Source organism: Agelaius phoeniceus, chromosome 3 (assembly GCF_051311805.1).
Source record: "Agelaius phoeniceus isolate bAgePho1 chromosome 3, bAgePho1.hap1, whole genome shotgun sequence".
Lineage (NCBI taxonomy): Eukaryota > Metazoa > Chordata > Aves > Passeriformes > Icteridae > Agelaius > Agelaius phoeniceus.
In genome coordinates this window covers 54,823,724-54,845,702 of record NC_135267.1, presented here as the reverse complement: position 1 = coordinate 54,845,702, position 21,979 = coordinate 54,823,724, and the positions used below count along the sequence as shown (strand labels likewise).

Here is a 21,979-nt window from a genome sequence, read left to right as displayed (position 1 = left end):
TGTGTGTGAGCACAATTTATATCTGTGGATGAAATGGAAAAATGGGCAAAATAACTTAGAAAAGTACTATCAGCTGAGGAAGTGTTAAAGAAGCAGCAGCAAAAGAAAGTACAGCACTCCAATTTCCAAACTGATTAAAGACAGATTATTGGAAGAAAATCTGAAGAATGTGAACAATACAAATAACTCATGAAATCTGTGACTATTTTATTTCCAAAATTCTTTAGGCACTGGCTCTTGTATTACTAGATGTTTTGGAAGTGAGGTAAAATCTAGGACTACCTGTAGTGCAATCTACAGGCATTATGTGTGTGGTTCTTCCTTCCTATTTGGTGATACCCATTTTCATGACAACAGTGGGCACACCAGACATGCCCATTACACCAGATGTGACAAAGTAATTAGTTGGAGTTTGGAATTTGTGCCAACTGAATATTAGTTTGGTGTCTTTGTTGCCTTGTGATGCCTTGATGCCTGTGTTTCCAGTCTCATAGCTGCATTTACTTTATTTCTGCACTGGCCTTTCAATCTGGTCTTAGATGGAAAATGTTTACTTACCTCACCAGAAGTTCCCCCACTGTTTTAACTTTGTATTTCAAAAGTATAGAAATAAGTTTTGGTTTATAGCTATTTTAGTGTTGGAGGGTGTCAGCAATGAGGAAGCAGAGAATGAGTCTTAAGCATAGTGTGAAGCTCCAGTGCTTACAGGAACAAGAGAAACCTCAGGTAATATCTAAACAGAAGACCTAAAAGAAGATTGTGCTATGGAAGCTAAGTGCACTCAATTTTGGAAGAGAGGACACTAAGCTTGTCAGATGAGATGGAAATGAATCTTAGTTTTATTGAGGGATGCAGCTTGGTGATGGTACTTTTACTTTGAAAGATGAACCAAGGAAATGGAATAGCAAAATGATTTTTTGGACATGCCAACTTTGAAAAAAAAGAGAATTAAGGAACATGGAGCTGTAGTTGCAGGAAGCCTTGTTTTCACATGTGCAAATTGAGTGTATTCTGGGAAGGAGTGAGGGGAGCAAGGTGGCAAATGAGGAGAGTCTGGAACACAGAAAGCTGTCAAGAAATGCCTGATAGAAGGGAACATTTTGTTGAGGAAAGGAAAAATGAGGAGAAGTGAAGTTTGCATAAGGAGAATGTTACCTGTTAATTTTTCCCTGAAATGATATTTATTTCCTAAGAAGGGTGTTAGAAAGTCTGACATTGAATGAAAACATTGGAAGTTATTTTAGGATCTCCATGTTTATTTTGGTAGTGTTGTGCAAGTTACCTTTGACTTAAGGGAGTGTTTCTTTTACAGAGTTAAGATGAGCTTACTCAGTGTTGTATGTCAAGTGCAGGTATTACACATTGCAATCACTATTCTGTAGTGCAAAGCTGCCAAGAGATGTGGGAAGGAGAGCCTAAAAGTGACATGGAAAAGAGCTGTGTCTGTTTTACGCAAGGGAAACCAGAAAGGAATCTGGTAACTCTATGTGGATCAGTGGAACTTAAGAAAATATATGAAAATATTGCTAATTAAAAATGGCATCATGAGTCTGACAGTTTATCAGCAGTCTTTGGATAAACATATTTAATATCTGCTGAGACACAGTGCCCTGTTCATTGTGTGTAATCAATACCTTGTCCAAATTCAAAGTATGTATTGGCTCATGTAAGCACATTCATGCACACATGTCTATATCAATTACTAAATGCAGAAATATTTTTATATGCTATAAGTGGATTGCTTGTTCTTCTCTAGTATCTCATTTGGACATTATGTATATATAACCAGATGTTATATATACGTATATATATATGATAACATATATATGTGTGTATATATAGTTGAACTTTGTACTACGTTTAGGATTGTGATTTTATTTAAAAGATTTTTGGCAATTGATATCCAGGAGAAGTAGTGTAAACAGATCAAGGTCTGTAGTTTTTGACACAGAGATGGATTTTGAATAATTTTTGTAGCTCATGTTTAGAATTGTGAAAATAAATATTATTGCACATGTATTTAAAATGTGAGCAAAAAGTAAATGTATATTCTATGGTGAACTTTGCTAATTTAAATCTACATGGATTTTCCACTAGGAAACAAAAGAGAATTTGTGACAGGTATTGGCACTGCCTTCTCAGTATTTGTTGTGGTAGAGCAATGTACTCTTGGCTTTTGTCTGATATTTGTCTGTGGTTGTTAAAGCTGTGTTATAATGTTGGGAATTTCTTGTGGCCTGTGGTGTTCTGCAAACCTTTGTGAACTGAACATGATGATAATTGGCTGTGACTGCAGAAACCTCAATCTGGTGAGGAGAGAAATCATCATTCCAATCGCAAACCCTAATTTGCTCCCACTTAAGAATTGCCTTTGTCATCTTTTATAAAATGTCATGTAAGTGAAAAGCACTGTGTTGAATATAATCCAGAGTGTTGTGATACAGATATCAACTGGATCCACTGGTGGAATAATGTCCCTGCCGCCTCAGTGGAAAAAAAGGCATTTTAAATATAGGTTATGACTTTCCTTTAATAGCCAGTGGCACAATCTTTAATAACTTACAACGGCTTACGATAATGAACAATGAAACTTGAGAGCAGAGATTCTAAAATATGTTTGTCTTGGGCTTTAAATTTATCTTAACCTATCTGAAGGTTACTGGTAAGGATGTCCGTCTCTCTTATCTGCTCATTGTAGATAAAAATTGCAATTTTATGAGGTGAAAGGTTAGTACTCATCTATGAGGTCTTTTTCTGCCATTTAATAATCCATCTGTTAGAAAATTATTTTATAGGCATGTTAAAAATATGTGTTTCAAATTAAAAGAAGCTATGGTAAGTTTGCTCTGCTCATTATAAAACCTAAGCTGTTTCAAGAATAGTAATTGCTTGGTGTTTCACAGCTATTTTTCTGAACAATTAAAAAAAAACCCCAAACAAGTTGGTGCATTATCCTGAGATAGTTCAAAGAATGTTATTATGAATGATTCTTCATTGTTTCTTCCTTTTGGGAGACAATATTAATTTGGGAAGTATTTTTGCCTTCCCTTTTCTGCGGAGAAAAATGATACATTCAAGTGCAGTACCAGAGACCAGAAGCATTACTCATTTTGCTGGGGGAAATTCTGATATAGTTTACGTGGTACACCTAAAGGTCTGCTCAGTATTAATCTTCAGCACTTAAAAAATATAAAATGGATTTGTTTTGAGAACAGAGAGACCCTTTTCTCTTGAATTTGGGATTCATCATTCCTTTGTTTGACTTTTCAGATTAGCTTGTTTGTTCAAAGGCCAGTTGAAGTATCAGATGTTTGCAGATTGATAGTAGAGGGAAGGTGGAAAGGAAAACAACTAGTAAGACTTTAGTGGATATATTGAAGTTAAGGGTTTTAAGGGAGGACAGAGGAAATTCTTTGCCCCAAGTCTCTGTCTGGTCAATTTTTATCTTTGTGTGATGTGCCTTACTTGACTTGTCAGTAACTTGTCTTCTCTGCTCTGATCCAGTTTCATTTGTTGAGCTCCTTAATAGTGTGTAACTCCTTCATACTCCTTCCTGCAAACTGAGAATATAAGCTGAATACCTTTAGCTTTCTACTCCAAAATAAATTTAAGAAATTACAATGATTCTGTATTTAATTCTTTTACTGTTAATGATGCAATGCATAAAAGCTCTAAAAATATCCCAGAAAAACATACCTGGAGAATCCCTTCTGAGTTAATTTAACATATTGGTCACTGCTGGTGGTGGGGAAATGTAGATCTGGTATCATTCCTGACTGATGTTTATCTACTTAGCATCACAGACAGATTTCACAGCTATTGCTTTTGCTGCTTCATCTTTATTATCTTTTTTACTACCTTTACTGTGCTGCAAAATAAATATTTCACTGTCACAATCTCAAATACAAGTTTCTGCTCTGAGTAAGAAATTAGGGAATTAATCTGACTTGTCTGATTTCATTAACCAAGGCATGTGATATTATGTATAACCAAGTAGTAGTGACAGTTTAAATGGTTACAATGTTCCTGGTCTAATGTTTTCAGAAGTAGGAAGATAATATTCAGAAAGACTCGTTGAAATTGCATCTTAGTATCTGGAGGCCTGCCATATCTGGTATTTAGAGACCTTTTCAAGGTCTTTCTCTTAGTAGCTCTCTTTCTTTGTAGCTCTCTAGGTAGTCTAAGTGAAGGCAAAATCATCAAAACTTGGTCCCAAGTGCACACCCTAGATAAGACATGTAGAAGGATGTCAGTTAATATATTTTGAAAGATTCAGCTAGTTTTGTTTGTTTAGGGTTTGTGGGGTGGTTTTGGTTTTGTGTTGAGTTTTTGAGTTTTGCTTTTTTTTTTTTTTGCTTCACAAAATAAAATTTTAGAGTGAAAAGCTGTGGGTACCATTGTGTATCTGTGGAGCTGCATTTTGGTTTTGTTTTTAAAGGTATGTCAGTTTATGTAGACAGAGACAAAACTTTAGGCTCTTTCTTCTTCAGGGTCTCAATTTCAATGTATCATGCTCTCAAAAACCACCTGGTTCTTCTGCTTTTTCATTGACAAATATGAATTTTGTAGGCTTTGCTGTCACTTTACCAACCATGAGGAATTAATTTCTTTCAGTTGTAGTAGGAATAAAAAATAAAGGTGTTGAATCAGTTATTAGGTGTGGCTTGGGGGTTGTTTTTCTATTCTAACCCTATGTGGAAATTTTTCTGCTTACATTGAAGGTGCAGCCTGTCAAACTGATTTGTTCAAAGCTAGTGTGGAGCAATAAAAAATGGTTAACAAAGTTTAGCTTGCATTCCTTTGCTTCACTGTGACAAAAGCCATTTTATACTTGATTTCTTTGCAGTAATGTGCTTCTGGAGAACTTGCTTGTGTTGCCTTTTCCATGCAATTGTTTTACCTGTAAATTAGGGCCCTATGATTATCCTTGATAAATATATGGATTTGCTGGGTCTGTGGTTACTGCTGATAAAACTGTCATCACTTAAAAGACTGTAATGACTACCCTCTTAAACTTCTGGTCCATTAAAACAAAACACAGAAAAACTTTGAGATACAAAAAAAAAGAAAGAAGAAAGTATCAAAAAAGCATAAAAGATAATTGATGGAGTCAGCTCCATAGTTCAGGGTAGCATGATCATTTAGGCTTGGATTCTCACATGGAAATATGGGAATTAACACAATAGATTTTGGTCCTTACGTTATAAAAAGACTTGTTTATTCTTATGTCAGTATTCATCAGTGAAGTATTTGTGAGCTCACCCTACAAGTGCCAAGGGTAGGGCAAGGCTGTTGGAAGTTCATTGCATTGTCCCTTGGATGTGTCTCTGCTTCTCTGTGGCTAAAAATGATTGCTGGAGAACCTTTTACAGCTCAAAACTTTGTTGATGGATGATTGTATATTTTTACTAGGTTATTAGGGGAAGGGGATAGCAAATCTTTCCAGGTGACTTATTCAAATAGTGCTTCCATCATGCCACAAATGATTCATAGGCAGGAGTAATCATAAAACAGGCAGGTGTTAGCTGGTAGCCAGCATTCTGGCAGAATACATCTAGTAAATATTAAAATTGTAAAATGCATACATGAAACATTTCAATTAACACTTTCTACAGAGAAAAGGATTATATTCAATCCAACCCATAGTGACTATCTGGAAGATACACAGTCAAAACTGAACTGAAGCCCTTCTGTTTGATGTAAGTGAAATAAAACTATTTTGTAGGACAACAGTTTCAGAAAATAGAATGGTCAAAGTTGAAAGGCACCTCTATGGGTTATCAAGTCCTGCTCAAAAATTTTCCACGTGATAGGAAATTCCCAAAGGCCATTGAAAGTCAAAAAGGACTGACCTCTGCTATAGGTTTGGAGAAGTGGCATTATGCCAAGCTTGCATTCCTGCATTTTCTGGTAGCTACCCATGTTCCAAAGGACTGCTTCTGTGCTACTGGGAAGAGTTTCCTTGAACTTTTAGTCTATCTCAAAAATAAGCAAAGCACTGAGTATTTCATATGGGTTCTTAACTTGTCTCTTACTGCTGCTCTCCCAATTTTAGCCTTTAAATGTCATGATTTACAGTGCTATCAGTATTTTGTTGCCCATGGTTAAAAGTCATGCTTTTGTACACGTCATTACTGTTATTTTAAAATCTCAATCCTGTAAGAGCTTTCACCCTTAAATGTTTTGGGTTTTTGATGATCTGGTGTTTATGGGCTATGTAAGTATGTTTTTTCTTTAAGTTCTTCAGTAGTCAAGAGCAGGGTGTGATTTTATAGAACTGTAAGTATTCCCACATGATAAACTACTACTGCTCCAAAGCCAGCATAGCTGTAACTCATCCATGTGTGGTGCTTCATCCAGATATTTTCTAGGAGGAGTCTAGAAATATTTGGCATAAGTAACTTGAAAGAAGTAAGCAAAGATATGCAGAGATGTGATTTTTTTTTTTTTGTTTTTCCCTCTCTGGTGTTCACTCTGTTACTAACACAGTGGTTTCCAGGGTCACTGAGTCTAATTGCTAGCTTTTCCTGCCATCAGGCAATTGTCATACAGGTCCTTCCAAAGGCTTATTATACTTCATATTAATTATCTGTTTTGCTGGAACATGTATCTTGTTTGTGCAAGTAAAATATTGTTATTAGCTCTCATCATGTTTGAATTTTTTAACCAACAAAACCTAACCTACAGTTCTTGTTTCACACAAAGAAATGATTTTATACTTGTGGCTTTGTTTTTTGTTTGGTTTTTTTTTTCCTCAGGGATTGAATAGATAGCTATGTCACTTACCACTAATAAATTGTTTAAAAGATCACTCTTTAGGACCCTTTGGAGGCATGTTTTTTGTGTGTGATTGTTCACCAGAGAGCATGAACTGAGATGCATCTTAGAGTACAGATTTCCCTACGTCAAGTGAAACCTGAATGCAACTTTAGGGATGAGAGGAGTTATGAATGTCAGGGTTCCTTGTAGGTGACTCTGAGATGGTCAAAATCTGAGATGACCAGCTGAGCTGGATACCAGTGACAAGATAGCCTTAACTCCTGTGGTTTCCAATGCCAGAAGGTGTGTTATTGAGGGAAAAAGAAGTAATTGGGTGTTAGCTGGCCTGGCAGACTTGAGATTCCAGAGTTTTCACCCAAGTGTTTGATTTGCTGTGCTAAAGTTCTCTTGGGTCATGTCAGCTGCAAAGGCTGCCTCACAGGATTACTTGAGCATTCAAGTGGAATTAATTATGTTTTCATGATTTCTAAATTAGTTCAGCAAAATTGTCTGTAACTCTCACAAGGGAAATGCTTTTTATTATGTCAACAAAAGTTTTGTATGTTAGATAAAATTTCTTTAGCTGCCCCTTTCAGCTAGCTTCCATTAAGCATTGTCTTTTGTAACATGACACTGTTTTGATGTTTATATTAATTTTTCGTTTCTTGGTAATTAAAACCTTTGATTCAGTGTTTTAAAATGCCTTTAACACTGTGAAAGTATTGAATAGGGCTAGAAACTTGTCAGTGAATAGGATTTGTTACTGTTTTATATATAATTGGTCTTGCTCTGCATGGCATTTCATCTGCAGAGAATTATTTTACTGCAAAACAAACTTCTATGTGCTGTTTAGCCTTTATCAATTCTATTGCAAGTACTAGGTATGAATATATCTGGAATACCCTACTGTGCTGTTACAAAACTTAAAAATAGTGAAAGAAAGAGGTGTGTATGAAGTAGAAAATAAACTTTAATTAAAGTTTTCTTTTTATATTCTTATGAAAGACTAAAGTTTTATATCTGGTGAGGTTAATATAACACATCTGGTGAATTTCAGTGAAGTTGATATAACTTCACTGCTTCTTTTGGTTTGGTTGGGGTTTCTTTGTTTGTTTTTTGTAGGTTCTTTTGTAGTTTGTTTTTCAGTGGTTTTGGTTGTCTTTTTTTGTGCTGTACTCTGGTTTTACTGTGGTTTATCACAGATGTATTAACTTCTGTGTGCACACAGCTCTCTCGTACACCTTTCCACCAAGCACTGGAATTCATCCATGTACAAGTTGGATTTCAGATAACCTAGCTAGTAGAGGTCCTACTATGCCTGAAGAAAAGTATGTTGTAGGTTGAATGCTTTATGGAAATTACAGTATCTAAATTTTTCCTTTTAAAAACTTCTTGATATTTTCATCTCCAATTCTTCTTCATCTCTCCCTAATTAGGTGCATTAGAGCCTAGCAGGAAAAAATTGCCAATGAAACACTACATTTCTGTTGTAACTAAAACTTTTAATGCTGACTTTTATCTAAATGATGCATTGTTTTCTATATATGATGATGAGGCAGGACTGATGTCAAAACTGGGACATTGTACCCCCTTCACTACCATGACTGGTCAGAACTATTCAAGTGGAGAAAGGACAAAGAAGGTCTCCAAATTGTACTGAAAACACCATTCTTGCTGATGTTTATTGCTTACAAAAAAACAGCTTTTACAAAACTTAGGAAGAATTGTATTCCTAAGGGTAGGCTTTGGGCTACAGAATTTTTTCCCTCTTTCCTGACTACATTAATTGACTAGGTATGCTTTGGGAGTGCTTGTTTTGACCAGTGCCTCAAATGAGCTAATGATGATGGTACATAAACTTTTGGATCCTGACAAGAGTTAAAAATTCAGTGAGACCAGTCCTTAAGAAGTACATTTCTTATATTCCTGCAAGTGCAGGCTTAGCCTTTGTGATGATTACAGGATGCATTGTTAGGCCTGTGAAGCAATGTGGAGGTTGAAGTATTTCTTAAGCGTTAAACTTCAATAACTAAAGGCCTGTAGGAGTTTCTGATGTAATAATTACTACTTTTTCCATCACATTAAAACACTGTTGAGTATTTAAATTGGTCAAAAAAGTTTATTTCTGGAATAATATTAGATAAATAGTGATTGTCATCTTTTGGATTTTAGAGCTGTGACATGAAAATGGTGTCTAAACCAAAACAGCTTTCATTTTTTTTTTTAATTTTTATTTTGTTCTTATCATTTTCACACCTAATTTTTAGCTTGCAGCCCTTTACAGATGACAAGTATATAGGTAAGAGTGATGTGATTAACAGAATCTAGATCGAGTTAGATTTCCAAATATCCCTCTGCACAATCTTATGGTGAAGCCAAGCTGCCATTCTATGAGATACTTCCTTAGATACAGAATTGTGTCATCATGTTCATATGGGACTAGAGTGGGTGCCAAAATACAGTACAAACACAGAAGTTTGTAGGTAAAAGCTGCACTGGAATTGCAAGGACAGTATGTAATTATGAGATCCTGTAGAAGGACTCGCCAACTGAGAGTGATTGAGAAATAAAATGACAGGCACATTTTAGTGTTGATAATGAGATATAAAAAAATGCACACTCCATAAAATCTAAATTTCACACACAGAATGATGGACTCAGTTGAAGCTTGCCATTGCCACTCTGCAGCAAAATCACAGGGTTCATAAAAACATCAGCATAGAGCCCAGTGATGGTCGAAAAAAGCAAATAAAGTGTTAAGAATGGTTAAATAAGTTCAGTATAAATTAGGTAATGGTGTTAAGCTGTTGAATAAATTATGACTCACCCATATTTTGATTACTGTGTGCCAGCTCTGCTCTCGTTATCTTCAAAGAATATATTGTTGTTAGAAAGAGCTTTAGAGAGAAGGATGAGCATAATCAAAGAAAAGGGAATGGTTTTTATATGAGTTTGGCTGAACAATCTGGGACTCTTCAAATTTGAGACAAAATTACTTTTGCATTTACATTTGGGATATATACTAGAGGTTTACAAAGTTGTGAATAATATAAAAGGCTGGCTGGGATCAATTTGTCACTGATTTGGTTCATTAAATGAAGTCTGGTATAAACCATACAAGTGGAAAGGTCTCTTAATGCTGTCAATAGTAAACCCATGGATTTTTCCAAATAGCACTGTGTTCACTAAAAGCTTGCATGGTTTTAGGGAGAAAATGGGCCAGTATATGGACAAGAAATACATTAGGAATGGCTAAATACATAGGAGTGTGTTCAGTTCAGGGAGTTCTGACCCTGGATCCTAATTTGTGTCTGAATGTAGGTATACTTCATAAACAAGGATATGCAATTTTATTTGGAGAAGCAAATGACTTTTTGTGTATCATCTTGGAACTATGTAGAAGATTCTGGGATCAATCTGATTCCCTTGAGTAGCATTTGAATTACCTGAAATATTCAGCACTTCCCATTCTCATTCATTGTGTCAGTTCTAGTACAAATGAGACAGGATAGTTGTCTCCATGCCCCTGCTCTGTGCCAGCCCAATTCATCCCCTGGAAACAGTTTCTCTCTCTTCTCCATTAAAGAAAGTGAGCATCTCTCAGAAGTGCACTATATGGGCATGCAATTAAATTGTAATAAAGGAAGGACATTTATGGTTGCACAGACAACTAATGTTTTCTGGAGAGAGTGATAATATGAATTTTTTTTTCAACTAAAACAGAAGTGTTGAAGCTATTCTTTCTAGGACTGCAAACTGAATAGCAGTGCAGGTGAAGTGCAGGATTCACTCCCAGAAACTTGTGTCTTATTAGGATAAGCCCCCTCTGGTGAAAGCAATGGCTCAACAGTCTGTTTTTTTTCAAGGTGTTTGTGTATTTGAGGAAAAGAACTACCTCAGATTCTTGCCTGACTTGTCAGCATTTTGAACTGCTGTTTTCACCTATGCATGCAATTGCCTTTTTCCATTTCCTATTTTAAATATGAACAGATGTTATCAAATTAAAGCCTGATAATAATTTTTTAAACTGAGCAGCATTTTTACTTATTTTATCCATAGTTATGAATGTTTCATAGTTCTGCCAATTATGAATATAAAAAATGATACTATATATATGAAATATCAGCTCTCTAATATGTCTTTTTAATTATTGTATTTTTCTTTTTCTTACCTTGTAAACCATGTCCCTTATAACTTTGCATAAACTTCTTGTCTTTCCGTGTTTCTCCATGTTTTCTGGAGGTTTTTTTTTGTTACTTTTCTTTTTCTCATGGTTCTCCATGTCTTTTATCTTTCTATTTGCTGTGGATTTCTCCTTTTCTGATAGCTTCCTACTCCTGCAGGGTGGAGATTACTAAAAAGCATCTAGCAGACGGGAAAAAAAAATTGAAGTAAATTAATTCCCAGCAGTATCCCAAGAAATGTGGCTTTCTGTCCTCTGACTCCCAGTGTAAGAAGGTATCAACACACAGGAGAAGGACACTTATATAGCCAGAGCTTTCCTGAGAATTGGATCTAAGTTATTTCCAAGTGAATCCATAACAAACCAGTTAGAATGAAGTGCAAATTTAGTTCAGTTCTTAGCATTGGTGTGAAAATTTCTTAACTAGACTTTGAGAAACAATGGGCTTTCAGAGTTTGTGTATGTTATAGAACTGTATTGTGCTTTAAAGAAACCAGTCTGTCAGAAGGACTTTAATGTTTCTTTCTTACTGAGTTGTTTTCCATACCATACCATTTAAGTAAAGAAAAAGATGATAATCCAAACTATTAAAGAAATAAAGATAGTCATATTGATGTTTGTTACTGGGAACAAGTGTCAGCTCTCTGAAAATGCCTGAAGAGTGAGTAGACATTGTCAAACAGTGCTCTGGTCAGAAAGGTCAATGGACAAGGCACACTATGAAAGTAGGACTCCCAGACACTAAATTAATATCCATCATGCTGCTGTTGGCCAAGGCAGGAGCAAGAGGCAGAGAATGAAGTGGTTCTTGTAACTAAATTCCATTTGGGTGCAAATAAAATTAGAAGGAAAAAAAAGAAATTGGCTAGAAGTGCAGTCTTAGCAAGAATGTCTGGAGAAACTGGAAGAAGGATTATAGTCCAGGGCTATCAAAATATACATTCCCCACAGGCATCTTCTTTCTGCAGTCAAAGCACAATTTCAGGAACTTGCTGAACCACCACCAAGCAATTCTTTGTTATTAACTGCCCATTTGGGGTGGAAGAAGACACTGGATGTGAAGACAGTGTCTTCTTTTTCTTCATACATAGGAATTTCCTCACTGCCTTGCAAGAAGGAAGAATGAAGTTAATGACAACTGCATAAATCTCGTGTCACAGCTGTTCATTTTGTTGCCACTGGGGAGTGCCGCACTATTTCTGTGTTTTCCTGTGCAACTGAGCTGCAGAAGTTTACAGGAGACTATATTGTGAGCCCCAGGAAGAAAACAAATTTTCTTAAAATTGGTTGATCACCTGTGTGAAGTGATGCCTAACCTGTCTGAAAGTAATGGCATTTTTTCAGAATTGAATCATGTTTGCACATTTAGCTGAGATAAAGCAGTATGCAGTTAAACATGTATTTTTCTGGTGTGCTATGTGCAGCAAATCCAAAGCAAGCCATGTATATGAATGGTAGGGATCTGCACCACACTGACTAATAAATATTCCATTCAGTTGTCAAACCTTGTAGGAACTTCAACTAAATGAAAAAGGCAACGTGTCTTATATCTACACACTTGCCACCAGGGGAATTCTGTAGAAATGAGTGTTGTAAACATTTTTTCTTTCATTTTGACAGGTAATATTTGAAGCTGAAGTCTCAGATGGAAGAAATGGCTACATTGCCATTGATGACATCCAGGTCCTGAGTTACCCTTGCGGTAAGTAATGATTAAGAGCTGCATTTTTCTCTGTCTTTTCAGGACATATATGATATTGCTGTGGACTGCTCAGTTTTCATCACTTGTTCACTGATATTTTTTGTTGTTTCAATAGTATTTTTGTTGCAGCTTCCAGGAAGATATGTGATTGCAATAGTGATTTACCTGGGTGAAATATTTTTCTGCCAGAAGTAAATTATACAGGGATTAAAAAAAAGGGCATTCTTCAAAGTCTTTTCACTCATACACAGTTGGTGTGTATAATCAAAATGAGTTTTAATGTTAATGTATATACTCACTGATTAAAGAAAACTGAATTGGCAGATGCTTGTAGGAGGTTCATCAGATTTTATAACCCTTTTTTCTTTTTTTTTTCTAAACAGACAAAATAGATTTAAAAAAAGAAAAAAAAGACTTCTGGCTGTTGAACTACTGAGAGATTGCATTTTCTTTATTGTTTTGTGGACAGGCTTCAGGCATTTATGTTTGCCTTTCCCTGCAAATCCTGGGGAATAATTGCATACATGCAAACACAAGTTATGACAATGAGAATATTCTACAAATAAAAGGTTGTGAGGAAGAAATTGTTACTATGCATTTCTAGCACTTGTTATCAAAATTTTTTGCAAATTCTTTCTGTTTAACTCTTCTCATCTTCCCCTAGACATACCCTCTCTAAAATATGATTTCATTCTAATGTACCACATGGCTGATAATTTAATTGCTTTATGAAATGACCAGGACATAACAATATCCTGCTCCAACTTTGTAAAATGATGCCAAATAATAAAGTTCCAATGGCAGCCTCACATCCTGTTTTCTTCTACTCCAAACCTTTTAAAATCGTAGCTCTTGGGAGCTACCAGGCTTTCAGGGTATTTGAGTGAGTTACCTTTTTAATATTTCAGCCATCCCAGCTATCTGATGCCTGTTCTCAGCAAAGCTCTGCTTGGATTCAATATCTGGCTTTCATATGTATTTTCCTCCTCTTCTTTGTGTTTTGTTTTGAAATGCCAAAACAAAAGGCACTCGGATACAGTCATCTCGCACATTATCAGTATGTTACGGTATTCAGACAAGCTCTTTTTGTTACTGATGTTTAAACCCTGTTTGTTCCAATTTAATGTTTTTTCCTGTGCATCATGTTTCTTTAGTAAGCACAAAGAAAGAACAGTTCAACTACTGTTTTCTTTAGTTGTTCTTGAGAAAAAGGTGGGTGAGCTGCATAACACGCTCATTCCTCAAATGTTTCTGTTGGCTTTTGTAGGTCTAGTAAATCCTTCAGGTGGTTGTGCCACTGAGATTTCCTACAGCCTTTCTCAGTGTGAAAAATATATTTTTCAGCTCCTGAAATATTATATTCAATGCCACAAGTGGTCTCGTTTTCCAAAACAAGAGCTCTGAGTTGCATTGCAAATAACATAAGCAGTATCTATTTGCTTGAGTGGTATGCTGCTAATAGGGTTTTTCTCAGTATGATGGATTTCATAAAGTCAAAAGTCTTTGGGATAATTCTTGTCAAGTGCTGCTGACATTTTGGCACCTGATCTCCTTCTTTTGGCTTCTATTTTAAAAAGACTTTATTATAACACATGTATAACATAAAGTTAGTAGAATCACCAGGGGAGAAGAGGAAAGACTGAAAGCACTTCTCGAATGCAGATGAGACAAATAATATTCTCTCTTCTGTTTCTTTTTTAGCCAAAGATTGTTAAAACATGGAGGTTGAGGGAGATAATAATGTTTCTGGCACCTTTATTTTTTTATAATGACATTTATTTGTAATTTTTGTTTTCCCCCCTCTACAGATAAATCTCCACATTTTTTGAGGCTGGGGGATGTAGAGGTCAATGCAGGGCAGAATGCTACATTTCAGTGCATTGCTACAGGGAGAGATGCAGTGAATAACAAGTTATGGCTCCAGGTAAGGCTAACTCATGCAAGTCTGTTTGGCTAGAGGACAAGCTATTTTCTGGAGATGAAATGTTTAAAATTCAAAGCCTTTTATTTTTCTGCATGTAAAATATGTAGTTTAAATGGAATTTTATGTCTGTTCAACGGAGAAACTTGTAATCAGTTTTGCAATATTGTAAAGCTTTGATTAAAAATAAGAGCTGGTGTGGGTGCTGGGATAAGTTTGGTCCTTAAAGGCATTGTGTGCTTTCTCTCATTGTAAATCAACTCCTCTGTTTAAAAATGTACTATCATTAAATGCAGATAATTGGCATTTAGGATCTAGTAATATACAGATGTAACAAAGCTGTTGTGAATTTTGAGGACTTTTTAATCACATAAATTACCTGTCCAAGCAGGTGGCTGGAGAGATGTGGTTGCACTTCTGTGTGCATATCAGTTTCACTCAGTGGTACATTAATGGAAGAGCCTAAAAGGACTGCTGCACATCCTTTTTCTCTGTCTCCACAATAGGAGGAATTTTAACTTTTACCCATTTATGATTGTGAATAGTATGTATGTCAGAATTTAAGAGATGCCTCTAACCAGAATATAACCCTTCTTACTATGAAAGAAGGAAAAAAAGAAATGAACACCACCATCCTCCAAAATACCCAGTCTGCTGTGTATTATGGCAATGAGGTACTTACACTTAAGACCACTGGTTGAGTAACATAATGGCAAAGTTTCCAGTTGCTCTTAAAAAGATTAAATTTTACCATTTAAAAAGGATTTTAAAAAATCACTTAAGTGGTACATGTACAACTTCTGTGCATTCTTTAGTTTAAATGTAAATCTTAAACACCATCATCCCTTTAGAATGGTTTCTAAATATATTCTCTAAAACTTTATTTTCCTATAATATGTATTACTGTTTATTTTCAGAACTAAAATCTATATAATTTTGGGAAACATACTTTAAAATTATCTATAATCAGAACTTTAAAAATATGTTTTTTTGACTAAATATATTTTGAAGTGAACTACCATCAGTTATTTCAGCTTAATTTCTGTTTTAATAGTGGAGGTGATGAACCTTGGCTAGCTGTTGCATATAGGCATGTGATAAGCTTGAAATTTTAAAGAGATTTTTTTAAAAGATGATTGAAAAATCTGATATGCAAATGATATTATCAGACAAATATGCTGCAACATTAAAAAGGAACGCAAGCAGTAACTGCTTGCATTTAGTGAAAAGGTATCACAGCAGTAGGAATGATTTGTACTCCATGTCTTTGAGCAGTAATTTGTTTAAATTGAGTAAACATGTAATGCATTCATTCAGAAAAAGCAGCTTGATTTCAGAGACTTGCCAAATAGAGCACACAAAGCACAAAAAATGAAACTGGCCTGGGTTTTGCTATATCCAAGGCAAGACAATAGCATGAGGAGCATTCCAGCAAACCTGTGAAGCGCCACTTGCAGTTGATTGTGGGTCAGAAAGACCCAGTAGAGACAGCCAGCTGGAAATCTTCCCTTTCACTGACTCCTTGGAGGCAGATAACTCTGACAGATTATCCTTTCTAACTTTCACTCCCTGGAGAAGCCCAACTAGCAGCCAGATCAACTCAGAAAACATATGTTTTGTCCCTCCATATGCTTCATGGGTAGTTTATTTTTGTGTGTGTGTATATGGATCACAGATATGATAATTTCTCACAGTGTGATAGATGAAGTGCTTTAGAGGTTATAACTGTGCTTGCCTGGGCTTGTGAAGTGCCCTGATACTCTTGAAGATACCTTGATACTTGAGCTTCTGTTCTCTTTCTTTTTCTCTTGTAAACAGTCATGAATTTTCATCAGTTTAAGGGGGACTTTTTCTCACTCATCATTCCACCTCAGCAATCCTACTTTCCCAATATGTGTGAATTGGCAACCTTCCCTATATGGATACTTTAGATTGCACTCAAAGTTACTATTGTACATAGCTAATAGTGGATTTACTCCTTATCCTTAAAAACTGGCATGGATATGTTTGGCCTCATGAAACACTGGAGTGTAATTTGGGAAAGGTTCGCTTTAACCTTTGACCAAACTCAAGATTCATAAAGCCCGAATAGCCTGAAAGGAAGAACTGGCAGATCAAATCAAATGCCTAAATAATTGCTTTTGAGAGCCTTGAGCTGAAGCATTCCAGGAATGTATTTTTCTCAAAAAAATAAGGCCATTATAAAAAAAACAAAGTGCAAAAATGAAAACTAAAGTGGATGATGGTGGGGAAGAAGACACTTGCCAAGCACATAGTTTTAGAGAAAATAGCTTTTGGTTATGTCCTTATTGAAAAAGAAAAAACTATTTCCTTGAGGAGGAAGAAAAAAAAGAAAAAAACAACAAAGAATTTGCTATTAAAATGCATTCTTTCATAAGGAAAAGTTTGAGGAGCAATCTAGGACATAAGGCTTTTTTTGCATCTGAGGAGATCTAAGATTTCATATGCTTGCATTGAAGTAGTAAATATGTGCAGGCAGAGATTTTGTTGAAGACCCTACCGGTGTTCTCTGGCTCTTGCAGTCTTCTGTTTTGAGAAGAATTAAAGTTCAGCAGCACATTAAAAAAAAAAAATAGCAGCCACCCATCTCTGTGTTCAAAGTCCTGAAGTCCCATGGCTGCTTTGGCAGGGCTTGGTCTGAGCTGCTCTGGGATCAGCTTCACCCTCTTGATCCCTCTCTGCACTGATCTGGAGCTTTTGCAGCTCTCCAATAAGTCAATTCAGGAAAGTGATCTGACTGAAAAAGATTTTGACTCCAATTGGATTTTTGTTGTTGGGGGGAGGGGGGTTGTGGATCTTTTTGTTGGGTTTTGATTTGTTCGTGTTTTTTTCTGGTTTTGTTTTTGTTTTATTTATTTGTTTACTTGGTTTTTTGTTTTTTGGTTTTTTTTTTGTGTGTGTCTTTTTGCCCAGCTTGATTCACGCCTAAGTTACCCATATAAATAATGCCAGCAGGTAGAAAAAGATTGGGATGTTTGATTAGAAGCAGGGAAGAGGAAAAGACTGTAACCCCATGACATAAAAGTGGGGATTATGGTAGCGTGTCTCCTTGTATACCTATGTAAACTTCAATTTTCTTTTAGTTACTCAGCCCTGATCATATTCTAGATGTTCTATCTGCAAGAACATTTCCATGCTTATGTTTTTCCCAGTATACATATAATTAAGTGCACATAGCTTTATGTGTCTAAAAATAAAAATGGACAAAAATAGGCACAGCATTTCAATACACGGTTTCCTGTGTGTTTATTGCTGTAATGACAGTATTTTCATCAACACATCATTTTCTATAAATGTATGTCTGTAAATATTTCAGACAAATAGGGATTAACACTGAATTGAACTTCTCCTGACTTTCATGGCTGCAGATTCTGCTCTTGTTTGTTTGGTTTTGGATTGTATCTGGTCTCTTATCCCCTTTGATATCCCTTTCCTGCCACCTCTGTATTTTGTAGCCTCAGTGGACCAATGTTTGGGACAGTCAAAGCTCTGTCATTGAAAGATAAACAGTAAAGATAACAGAAGTTTTCAAAAGTTGAGGCTGCATTAATACAGAATAAATATTTGCACAGATAAAGAGATTTAACTGGTTGAACAAGTTGATGTGAAACACACCTTTGTGACAGTGTGAATAGTAGGTGTGGGAGCAGGATAGAAATGCAGCTCAGATTCTTTTGTTCTTCACCTTTTCAACTTGATCTGCTATCAAATCTTTTACAGTTATGTGCTGAAGGAGTCTCTTTATGACCTGCAATTATTAGCAAATTCTGAAAGGTTTTCGATGTCCTCAGTTTTTGTTTAAATGTTAAACAACATTGATGTTGTTTCTGAAGTACATTCAGTCATTCACAGGGCTTAGTAGCTTTTTTACTTGTCATTCCCTTCAGAATGTAATGCTGGGGGGCTTTTGTTTCAGTTTTTTCCAACTTCTCTTGAAATTTCCACTGTAATATATCACACGCCAACAGCTGTAGTTTGGTCTTACTGCCCACACTGAAGCAGATGAGTTGTGTGACAGGAGTTTCTAAACCCAAGGTGGTAACCTAGGTTTTCCACCTGCTATGCTTTGGTATGCTCTGATTTCTAAGCTTTAGGAATTAGCAGAATTTCTTGCTGAAAGATGCTTTCCTGTAGGTGGTGACCATAAGTGTGTGTGTAGTCTAAAAGAAATGAATATAGTGTGTATAAATGGATATAACAATAAACTGGTTCTTGCCCACTTACTGCTGATTTTCTTTCTTTCTAAAGCCTATGAATTTTCTTTCTTTGAAAAGATGCTTTAAGAATAAGGAGTTTTTCTTTTATTAGTATTTGATGCACCTTGCTGCTTTGTGCACATTGATTTGCTAAATTACTGTAAGAAGGATCCCTGTTTTAATCTATTTATTTCCCTGTGAAATGTCATGCATTCCAGAGGAGTTGCGTCAGTAAATAAGCTTGCAAACAAGTCACTTCTGCATGGTAATCCTATGCTCAGAATGGATATGTGTTACGTATTAAATTTTTGAAAGAATACTGCACACAGGGCATTCTAAACATGGAAATGCAAGAGCGGGATGGGGGCTCTGGTTACTTATTTAATGTAACGATTTCTATATGAAGAAAACTTAATTTCTTTGCAAAGACAGTAGAGAAATAGAATTGACTGGGTAGATTAAATAACATTTGGGTACACCAAGACTCCAGAAAGCAGTGTATGTTGTGTCCAGCATTTGTTTTGTCGATCTAATTGGGATATCAGAGCAATAGGGTTTTTTGCATAATCGGGCTGTGTTTAACAGCTTCCTGAGCTGGGAACCATTGTGGCTCCCAGAAGCCCAATACGATTTTCAGTGTCTTATCGATGTCCGGTTCAGCTGGACACTCGTACAGCGCAGCGTACAGAGCTTTTTGCTGGAACATCTGTTAAACCATATGTCTTGGCACCTGGTTCAGATGGCGATAACTGCGGCACTAATGAGTCCATCCATCATTGCTGAGCTTTGCATTAACACAGCATTGGATTAGGGAAAGCGGCTTGTTCTGGCTTTGCAGTCAGATGCGCTTTGCCACGCTCTGCGGTGATACCATTTGCCTTGGCGAATCTGAAATTCAAAGGGGTGCCGGCTGCATGCATTTAAAGGTTTAATATGCGCCTTGTAATCCTGGGCAGATTTGCCATCTGAGCGGTGGCGAGCGGGCCAATCTGTCAGCAATAGCTGTGGGTGCTGGCTAACCGCCCTCCACGCGCGCTGCCAAGGCTGGCGCCGCAGCCCCGCGCTCGCCTGTGGAGAGACTCGTCAGCGTTAATACGGTCTGATGCAGCCCCTGTCTCTGCCAGAGGAAAGTGTCTTTCCTCGTGGAATAACAGATAATTAAAGCAATTGCCTGAGAGTAATAATTGAAAAAGTGAAATTAAACAGCATTATGGAAAATAAAATGCAAATTGCTGCAAAAACAATGGAGTCGGGCTGACCTCCCAGCGGTACCAACTGTTACTGGAGGATGCGCGAGCGTCTGTTCAGGCTCAAACAACTGGCTGCATCCCACTCCTTTTGTAGAGGAAACTGCCATAATCCCCAATGCCCTGTTCACCATCATCTTGGGTTTTGGTGCTGATTGGCACAGAATAGGATGTGATATTTAGCATTCATTTTTCTTGCTAGGTAGTGCATATATGCGCTCTTTAACAAGTCTTTGGACTGGGCACATGCAGATGGTATCCTGTGATGATGCATTGTGCACGATCAACATAATATTCCAGGAATTTAGATTAGAAAGGCTGTATAAGAATTCATGCCTCTGGCAAAGGAATGAGGGACAAAACATTAACTATTTTGTTTTGCTTTCTGGAAGGGTTATTTCCCCTCAAAGGAGAAAAGTTGTGCAACAGAAGTCTTTTCCTCCTGCTGTTCCCAGGTGAAGACATGGATTAGTATTCAGAAGGAGGGTTGAGGTGTGGGCTGTGGGTCTTTGGGGTAAACCATTTAGCTAAGCTAACAGTGAATGCTAGGAGGCTTGCTTTTGGTCTCAGAAAAAATGCATTTCTAATAGGAGAGTCACGTCCAATTTAACTTTGTTTTACATTGTTCGCATGTTGCTTTCTGTGAGTTTTCTAATGTAACTTTGCCTTTTGAGATACCATTGCATTTTGATACAGTTAATTAACTGGTTAAGATACCCTTTCTTTAGTTTGATGATAAAACATTTGCTGTTACAGTGCACATGCCTATTCACCGTGTTCATGGGAAGAATGATTATTTTTTGTTGGTTTGCACAAATTTTATGATCCCTGAAAGCTAAGGAGGGCTGCGTATACTCTGAATGTTAGAAAAGCTTTGTTATTTTGCTTTTTTGTTCAGTGCTGCCTAGAGAGAGTTCAGAGAAGATGCCTTGCTAGCATCCGCAGGGTTTCAGCCGTGGAACTGTGATGGAGAGTTTTGATCCCCTTTTTGGTTTTGGTCAACTGTCAAATTTGATGCTTTTTGGTTTTGAACTGAAATAAGTCAGTCAGGCCTGCTGCCCTAAGGAGGAGTGGGAGCTATGATGCTGTGTGGAGGCTGCAGGAAGAGAGAGGGCCTATGGCTCTGGTTTTGCTCTTCTCCCTGGGTGGCAGTGGGTGAGCCTCTGGGGAGACAGAAGACTTTTTTGGATTATCAGCATCATCTGCCTAAAGCAAGTACTAATCTGCACAGCAAACTGGGCTGTTTGTGCCAAACCTTCTTTCCTCAGCCAGTAAAATCCTGCTCAAGTCTACATCATCTTACCTTTATCTTGATTACTGACAGTGGCTAAGCAGGATATAAATTCTTTTTTTTTTCCCCTGTGCTTGAGGCTTGCACAGAAACTTCACTTTCCTCATTTGTTTCATATTGGTTGCTTTTACTTACAGAAAATATGTTTTTGAAAGGAGGACACAGTGTAGGGAGACATAGAGTGCTCTTTTGCAATGACTTGTCTATTCTACCTTCACTTTCACCTCATCATGTTCATGGTGTGTGATAGACATTCTTGTTTCCCAAACCTTTTTTCCAAAGTTGTATGAAAAGCTGCCTTGAAGTGATCTATTAGGCTCCTTGTAAATTACTTGACTTGTAGTTTATTCTGTATTGCACACTTCTGACTCAGACATGGTTATACAGAATATTCAACCCATGAAAATTTAAAGTATTCATAACTTGTTTGTTTCACAAAGGTTTTTTTCCCCCCCTCTATTTTCTTCCCCTTCTATTCACCTTTAATGCTATCTATGTCATTTAACCCTGTGTCATCTCCCTCTCTCCTGCCTCAATTTATCAGCTTCATGGATAAATATGGCAGTTTCCCCTAGATGCCCGGTCATCCTAGGTTTCAACAACATGAAATACTGTAATCCTCCTGGTCTTAATTTAATTCTGCCCCAGTTAGCTAAGTC

At 36.7% G+C, this 21,979-nt stretch overlaps 1 protein-coding gene across 13 annotated transcripts in view; it reads left to right on the top strand.

The window, feature by feature from the left end:
- The window catches only part of PTPRK (protein tyrosine phosphatase receptor type K), a 381,627-nt gene that overhangs the window by 161,755 nt on the left and 197,893 nt on the right, over positions 1-21,979 (top strand). For all 13 annotated transcript variants that reach the window (XM_077175285.1, XM_077175283.1, XM_077175281.1 and 10 more), the window contains exons 4-5: positions 12,563-12,644; positions 14,453-14,568. In XM_077175285.1, coding sequence (XP_077031400.1) covers positions 12,563-12,644; positions 14,453-14,568 — 198 coding nt within the window. The remainder of the gene's footprint in view (positions 1-12,562; positions 12,645-14,452; positions 14,569-21,979) is intronic.